At 35.1% G+C, this 8791-nt stretch overlaps 1 protein-coding gene across 1 annotated transcript in view; it reads left to right on the forward strand.

Annotated features, from left to right (window-relative positions):
* LOC103070786 (thyroid adenoma-associated protein homolog) overlaps positions 1-8791 on the forward strand; it is a gene marked incomplete at its 5' end in the record, with an annotated part of 114557 nt that overhangs the window by 60629 nt on the left and 45137 nt on the right. Inside the window, one exon of the mRNA XM_007448156.1 lies at positions 5291-5413. Coding sequence (XP_007448218.1) covers positions 5291-5413 — 123 coding nt within the window. The remainder of the gene's footprint in view (positions 1-5290; positions 5414-8791) is intronic.

Genomic DNA, 8791 nt, shown 5'->3' on the forward strand with positions numbered 1-8791 from the left:
GTAGTGTCTGTTTGGGTATAGTCATATTTTAATTTTAGCTAATACTCCTTTTTATGTCAGTGCTAACATTGGGTTAAGTATGTACTTATGTGTGTGTGTGAATTTGGGTTAAATGTTCCTCACAGCTTCACTCCACTCCATGGTAGTGCATACCTGTCAGATACTTCTTGTCTAGGCTTTCTCAGCAAATGCTTCATAGTAGGATGTTCCTACCCACCTGTGGGAGGCCCACGCTAGGTCAGAGAACAGACTGAGAGCTGAAGTTTACAGTCAAGTACATATGGTTTTATGTCAGAGCCTGTGGGAGGTATTAAAGGGAAGCCCATGGGCCAGAATGTGGACCGGTGGGAAAGGATAGGGTTTATTAACACATGTCACATAGTGGCCTGTGACTATACAATGTGAAATTTCTTTAAAAATTTTAAATAAAAAGTTACTGATCACCTTTCAGAAATGATCATTTTATTTTCCCCAAAAAAGTGTGAAAAATATAATTGGCTCCATTTTCTTAGACTATCACTTTAAAAAATAACATTGTTTAATAAGAACACCTGAAAATAGTGAAATTTGGTTTTAAAGAGTAAATTATTACCTTACTCTGCTTCAAGGTCATTAATTACCACTAGTGATCATTTTTATTAAATTGGTAAAAATTTAATATTTTATCTCTGACCAGTTCTTCTAGGTGTTGGATGATGACTTGCTTTCCTTCTCCCCTCCCATGGTTTACTTCTGTATTATTTTTTTATTATCTGTGAAATATTTCAGCATGTAAAAATGTACAGTGAATAATCAACATCCATGAAATCAGTTCCAAGTTTAAGAAGTAAAACGTGGGCTTCCCTGGTGGTGCAGTGGTTGAGAGTCCACCTGTCGATGCAGGGGACACGGGTTCGTGCCCTGGTCCCGGAAGATCCCACATTGCCGTGGAGCGGCTGGGCCTGTGAGCCGTGGCCGTTGAGCCTGCACGTCCGGAGCCTGTGTTCCGCAAAGGAGAGGCCACAGCAGTGAGAGGCCCATGTACTGCAAAAAAAAAAAGAAGTAAAACGTTACAGATACAGTTGCATACACTGTGGATTCCTCCATATTCTGTTTACCTTTGGTCCTCCTCATCTGTAATCATTAAACCAAATCATTTCGTGCATTTTTTTCATTCTTTTAAGAGCTTTTTTTTTTACATGAATTGTGTTATCTACACATTGTTTTATAGTTTGGGTTTTTTTCAGTCAACATTTTTTAAAATTAGTGAGCTCCACTCCGCAACGGGAGAGGCCACAGCAGTGAGAGGCCCGTGTACCGCAAAAAAAAATAAATAAATAAAAAATAAAAAAATAAAATTAGTGAGCTCCAAGTTCATTTTAATTTCCAAGCAGAGTTTCATTGCATACAAATGTTTTCCTTTCTGCCTGGTGTGAAATTTGTGTTTCCCAGTTTTATTTTGCATTTCTCTGATAACTGGCTAGCTTTAACATCTTTCCATGTATTTATTAGGCTTTAGTATTACTTCTGTGAATTGCCTATTTAAAGACTTTGGCTACCTTTAATTTGGTTTTTTGTCTTTGTTTTGCAGGAGTTGGGTTTTTTGTTGTTTTAAAATTATTTTCCTGATATTTTTTTCCTTTTTGGTTCTTTGAATTACACATATCTTCTCCTAGTCTATCACTTCTTTTCACTTTTTTTATTATTCTGTTATTGCCTGGAAGTTTTAAATTTTAATAAAATGGAATATGTCAGCCTTTTCTTTTATGGTTTGTGCATTTGGATCTCATTTAAGAAAGCCTTCCATACCCCAGGGTCAGAAAGATATTTTATATTTTCTTTGTATAATACATCCTTTCCTCTTGTACTATCATACTAACACCACTTCTCATGTACTGTTTCTGTCGATATGCATGTCTGTTTCTGTGCTCTATTCTATTAGTCTATTAGTCTGTCCCTGGGCCCAAATCACTATTTTAATTACTGTATTTTTTAAAATAAGTTTTGATATCTGGTAGGGTGAATCTCCTTTTTTTCCCTTCAGAATTACCTTGGCAATATTTGTCCCATTGCTCTTCCATATAAGTTTTAGAATCAGCTTGTTAAGTTCAACCAGAAAGCCCTTTTTAAATTTTGGTTGGAATTTAAATTTATTGATTTATTTGGGGAAAATGACTTCCTTTTTTGATACTGAATCTTTCAGTCCATGTACATGGCTTTATTTTTCCACTTATTCAGATCTTCCTTAATGTTTTTCATTACATTTAAAATTAATTTTTTTAAAAGTCTTACACATCTTTTGTGAAGTGTTCAGCAACCTACCTAAATTGCTGTAATTCAACTGATGACTTGTCTGTAAATTCTTTGAATTTTCTTTATAGGTAATCATATCCTTAGAAATGCTAAATTTGCTTTACTCTTCTCATTTTTTTTTGCGGTACGCGGGCCTCTCCCGTAGCGGAGCACAGGCTCCAGACGTGCAGGCTCAGCGGCCATGGCTCACAGGCCCAGCTGCTCCGCGGCATGTGGTATCTTCCTGGACCGGGACACGAACCTGCGTCCCCTGCATCGCCAGGCGGACTCTCAACCACTGCGCCACCAGGGAAGCCCTCTTCTAATTCTTTAAAAAAATTTTCTTGTTCTTCTGGCTGGCACTTGTAGCACAGTTTTGTATAGAAATAGAGATAGCAGACATCCTTATTTTGTTTCTGATATTTGCTGTAGGTTTTAACGTGTCTCTTATCAAGGAAACCAAATTTCATTGAATGCTTTCAAGCATTTTTGAGATAAATGTTTTGTTCCAGAATTTGCAAACATCATGAATTATATTGACTTTTTAATGTAGTAGGATCTTTGCCTACAGAGAATGAACTCCCAACTTTGAAATGATAGATTTTTTTACACATTGCTAGATTCACCTAAAAATTTGAAAAAAAATTTTTTTTCACATATTTTCACTGGATTCATAAGTGAAATTAACCTGTGGTTTTCCTTTTTCATGCTGTACCTGTCCTCATTTTTATGTAAAAGTTTTTTATTGAATTATAACAAACATAAAAAGATGTGTACAAATAATATGTGTGCCTCCACAAAGTGAACACATTTCTATAACCAGCAAGAAACAGAACATTTTACCACCTGAAAGCCCATTCATACTCCTTTCTAATCAGTACCTTTTCCCCAAATGTAACCACTAGCTTAGTTTTAACACCATAGCTTTACCTGTTTTTTTTAATTTCAAATGAATGTAACCATACATTATATACTCTTTTGATATGATTTCTTTTGATGAACATTAAGTTTATGATATCCATCCATGTTGTGAATTATTCATTTTCATTGCTATGTAATAGTATACAATTTATCCATTCTTCTGTCGATGAAAATTTGGGTGGTTTTAAATTTGGGGTTATTTATTAAGAACAGTACTTTTTTTTTTTTTTTTTTTTTTTTTGGCCCCCCTTTTTTTTTTTTTTTGTTTATTTTTACTTGTTGACAGTTTGCTTTATTTATTTATTTATGGCTGTGTTAGGTCTTCGTTTCTGTGCGAGGGCTTTCTCTAGTTGTGGCAAGCGGGGGCCACTCTTCATCGCGGTGCGCGGGCCTCTCGCTCTCGCGGCCTCTCTTGTTGCGGAGCACAGGCTCCAGACGCGCAGGCTCAGTAGTTGTGGCTCACGGGCCCAGTTGCTCCGTGGCATGTGGGATCTTCCCAGACCAGGGCTTGAACCCGTGTTCCCTGCATTAGCAGGCAGATTCTCAACCACTGCGCCACCAGGGAAGCCCAAGAACAGTACTTTTAAGAACATTCTTTGACACGCCTAATGGTGAACAAATATGTACATTTCTTTTGAGTAGATACTTAGGAGTTGTTATTGAGTATGTGTATGTTGAGCTTTAATAGATAATACCATTTCTCAAAGTAGTTGTCCCTACCTTATTTTGATAGCCAGGTGGTACTGGACTGATAAAATAAACTTGAGCATCTTCTCTTAACAGTTTAAATAAGATTGGGATTATGTATTCTTTGAATATTTGGTAGAATTCGTCCATAAAATCATGTGGGTCTGTGTGTGTGTGTGTGTGTGTGTGTGTGTGTGTGTGTGTGTGTTATTTTGGTGGGTTTGGTGTCTTGCTTTCTTTTTGGTCTATGAGTAGGATTTTTAACTATTGATTTTCTTTATATAACGGTAATATCTATATAGCTTTTCCATTTCTCCTTGAATTTGTTTTGATTAGTTCTGTTTTCTAGGAAATTGTTCATTTTGCCTTAATTTTTCTAATTGACTAGGGTAGAAATATTTTTGTTTTATTCTCTGATGTACCTTTAGTCATGTCCTCTTTGGTATTCATGATATTGCTTATTTTCTTCTCTTCTTGGTTAGTCTCATCAGAGGTTTGTTTCTATTTCAAAGAATCACCTTTTGGTTTTGTTAATGCTCGTAGTTATGTCATTGACGTTTTAAAATTTTCTACTCTTTTAAATTTTCTTCCTCTCTTTTGAGTTTATTGTTCTTTTTCAGTCATCTTAATTGGATGTTTTTTCCAATTCATTTTTTTATTAAAGTATAGTTGATTTACAGTGTGTTAATTTCTGCCCTATAGCAGTGATTCATTTATACATATATATGCATTCTTTTTTCTTTTCTTTTCTATTATGGTTTATCACAGAATATTGAATATAGTCCCCTGTGCTATACAGTAGGACCTTGTTTTTATCCATTCTGTATATAATGGTTTGCCTTTTTTTTTAATAGATGCCATTTAAGGTGTACATTTCTTTTATGTTCCACTTAAATGCATCGCACGAGTGTCAGTGTGTAGCATCTTCATTATTCAGCTCTAAATATTAAAAATTTTTTTCTTTGACTAGTGTTTTAAAATGTGTCAGTTTTAAAAGTATGTAAAGAAACTGATTTCTAACTTAATTCCACTGTGATCAGAGCATAATCTGTAAGAAATTAATTTTTTGGTGTTTGTTGAGGCTTTGTGGCTAGGTTTGAGGTCATTTAAAAAAATAAATGTTTCATGTGTGCTTGAAAAGAATGTATCGTCTCTGTTTGCTAGGTGCGGGATTCTACATAGGTCCATTGGATCAAACTTTTGTATTGCATTGTTCAAATCTTGCTAACTTAAGAAAATTGATTTATCAATCATTAGGCATGTTTTATTAAAATCTATTTTATTTGTGAATTATCCATTTCTTCTTGTAATTTGGTAATTTTTTTGTTTGGAGGCTATGATACTGGATATGTACAGATTTTGAATTACCACAGTCTTCAACCTACAATTGATTTTGAACTTTTTATTCTAGGTTCATGCTTTAAATATCCTTAGAGCCTTGTTCAGAGATACACGTCTGGGAGAAATTATTATCCCTTACATTGCTGATGGAGCTAAGGCTGCAATTCTGGGCTTTACATCACCAGTCTGGGCAGTAAGTGCATTTGCTATTTATTTTCATTGACTTAATTATACCTCTGAGTAGGTTTTAATAAACTAACCTTTCACTGGATGATACAAAATATGTACTGCATTTTATTAAGGAGTTACTCCAAGGGATAAATCCTTGGATCAAGCTACATTTTGACCCTTGGAATTTTATGGTTACATTCTGTCTCCTTTGTTGGCTTATTAGCCATAACTCTTTGTTTTCTTATTTTAGTATTTGCTTTAGAGTTTATAGTATATATCTTTAACATCACAGTCTGCCCTCAAGTAATATTTTACCATCTTAAAGTATAAGAACCTAGCAATATGTACTCCCATTTCTCTCCTCCCAATCTTTGTGCTTTTATTATACATTTTACTTTTATGTATGTTGTAAACCCACACTACATTGTTATTATTTTTGTTTAAACTGTCAATTATCTTTATTTAAAAACTGACCATTTTAACTTTTTAAGTATACAATTCAGTGGCATTAAAAACATTCACAGTGTTGTGCAGTCATCACCACTCTCCATTTTCAGAACTTTTTCATCTTCCCAAACAGAAACTGTACCCATTAAATAGTAACTCCCCACATCCCCCTTCCCCCAGTCCCTGGTAACCTCTCTTCTTCTTTTTGTCTCTATATATTTGCCTATTCTAGGTACCTCATGTAAGTGGAATCATATATTTGTCCTTTCATGTCTGGATTGTTTCATTTAGCGTAGTGTTTTCAGGGTTCATCCATGTTGTAGCATGTATCATAATTTCATTCCTTTTTAAGGCTGAATAAAATTCCATCATATGGATATATGACATTTTGTTTATTCTTTCATCTGTTGATGGACACTTAAGCTGTTTCTTTTTGTTTAGGGTGAATAATGCTGCAGTGAACATTGGTGTACAAGTATCTGTTTCAGTTCCTGCTTTCAATTCATTTGTGTATATCATATAGTAATTCTATATTTAATTTTTTGAGGAACTGTCAAACTGTGTTCCACAGTGGCAGCACCATTTTATACTCCCATTAGAGTTCCATTTTCTTCACATCCTCGCCAGCACTTGTTATTTTCTGTTTTTTTGGTAACAGCCATCTTAACAGGTGTGAAGTGGTATCTCGTTTGATGTTTTGATTGCACTTGATGTTGAGCTGGAAGCAGCATGACTCTGAGTATCTGAATGTGTCTGTTGTGGGCTCTGGGTATCAGTGTGTTGAGCGAATGCCGGAAATATACTTATCAAAAGGTGAAAAAAACAGACACAAAACATGAAAATGGGGGAAGTTAAATGCTGAGTCACTTTTTTTTGTTTTCTTTTGTTTTTTGCAATATGATTACCATCCAGAAACTTTTTGATTCAGAACTCTAAGATTGTGGGCAATACCCAGTACAGTTTTCAGATTAAAGAAAGTAAACTTTCACTTTTTAAAAATAATTCCTGGGAGAAACACCATGATTTTACTGTTTTTTTTCTACATCATTGTGCCTTCTAGAATAAAGGAGACTAACCTATGGTTTGTAGGCACTTGACTGTAGCATTAAAAAAAAAAAAAAGACTGGCAAAGGGAGAGGAGAAAAGAAGCTAGACCTTAATATATTACCTGCAGAATGGAGAATTTACTAGAAAGGCAGGCTTTCCAATTAGTGAGCTGCACAAACCAATTCATAACTCTCTGATGAGCCTCTAATTGACAGTCAGTATATTGCAGTGGAGCCCAAGGCACAGACTCCCAATGTAAAGAGGAATCCTCAAGATTGCCAACTGTTGGCTGGAAAATCGTACATCTTCCTGTAAGAAAGATAAATGTCTGAAATTCTGTCTAGGAGCATTGCCCAACTACTCCTGAGGACACGGTGTTTACCTTTTACATTTACAGGAAAACGGAGCAATACCTGTATACTGTCAGGAGAGGTAGGTAGGAATGTGGCTTCACCATCAGGAAGAGTAGAGATCATAAAGCTGATTGCCAGAAATGTCAGTATTGTTTTCTATAAGCCACTAATTCCAGATGAACAGAGAAATGTTCTCTATGAAAGGGCTTTCAGAGTGAAACCTGGTGACTTTTCCAACTTTAGGAAAACTGAAAGTATCAGAAATGAATGGATCTTTAAAGTCTTTTTTGGAGACCTTTTAAACAGTAACACATGGGCACTGCAGAAAGTCTGAAAATACAAGCATAAAAGGAAAAGTCACCGGTTTAACTACCATACAGATATGATAATCTTTAGCATTCGAATGTGTTTTCTTTCTCTTTTTTCTATGTGGCTTTTATGTGTGTGTAGTACTCATATGCACACATAATCTATAAAAGCCTGCACACATACATATAAGTGCTTATGTATAGTTTTATTTGGGGGGAATCTTCCCTTTTAACACGTGTTTTAAAGGAATCTTTTTTGTTTCTAGTCAGTTTGTTTGCTTTACCAGAGAAAATAAACATCACAGGTATAATGATCCATACTCTGACTTAAATATATCAATTGTTCATTTTCCTTCCTTATAAAAACCTAATCTAAGTTATGCCAGAACCATGTCAACATACTCAATGGATGTGAAGAAGTCTTCATTTTACAAAACAGTTAACCATAGCATTCTGTGTGAAGTTGTTTAAAGAGTGGTTTTTCATGACTGTGTGTGAAATATGGTTTGATTTACAGAAATCTGATTTGTACACATCTTCTCAGGAATATATCTTGTACCTAAAGGTGACTCCATCTGTACTTTTGGCTTAATTGTTTTTCCTGGTAAGTTAGAGGGAAAAAAAAGTAAAATAAGCTTAATTTTAATTTTGCAGTAAAGGAACATTTTCCAGGAAGCATTCATGTGTATATTTAATAGTTTGTACAGAGTCCTCAATCTTTGTATTGAGACCACACAAATCTCTCAATCTTTGCCACCTATTAGGCATTTTTAAAAGCTAGGGGAAATGTATTGTTGTAAATATATATAAAACATTAGGCATACCTACTGGTTACAGACAATATTAAACACTAGAAATACAAGGATAAGTAAGACAATCATAATAGTGACTGTCTTATTGACTATGTTCCATGTGCTTGGTATCATTTACATTGATCAGCTCAGTTCATGCTCAGAGCAATCCTGCTAGGTAGATTCTGTTATTAGAATCCCCATTTCACAGATAAAGAGAGGAGAGAGGAGAAATAACCTTGTCCAAGGACATACAACTATTATTTGTGTGATTCTAGAATCTGTGCTATTATCGGGGAAAGTTTTGGGTATTATAGGAATACGGCAAAGGTGTATCTTACTTACCTTGTAGGGTTTTGACCCTGTCCTTAGAAAACAGAGCTGGAGGTATAGCCTGGGCACCCAGGCTATAAGGTTTTATTGAACGGTACAAACCTACAGCAGCAGGAATGAA

Source organism: Lipotes vexillifer, unplaced genomic scaffold, assembly GCF_000442215.2.
Source record: "Lipotes vexillifer unplaced genomic scaffold, Lipotes_vexillifer_v1.1 scaffold4287, whole genome shotgun sequence".
In the NCBI taxonomy this organism is placed as follows: Eukaryota; Metazoa; Chordata; class Mammalia; order Artiodactyla; family Lipotidae; genus Lipotes; species Lipotes vexillifer.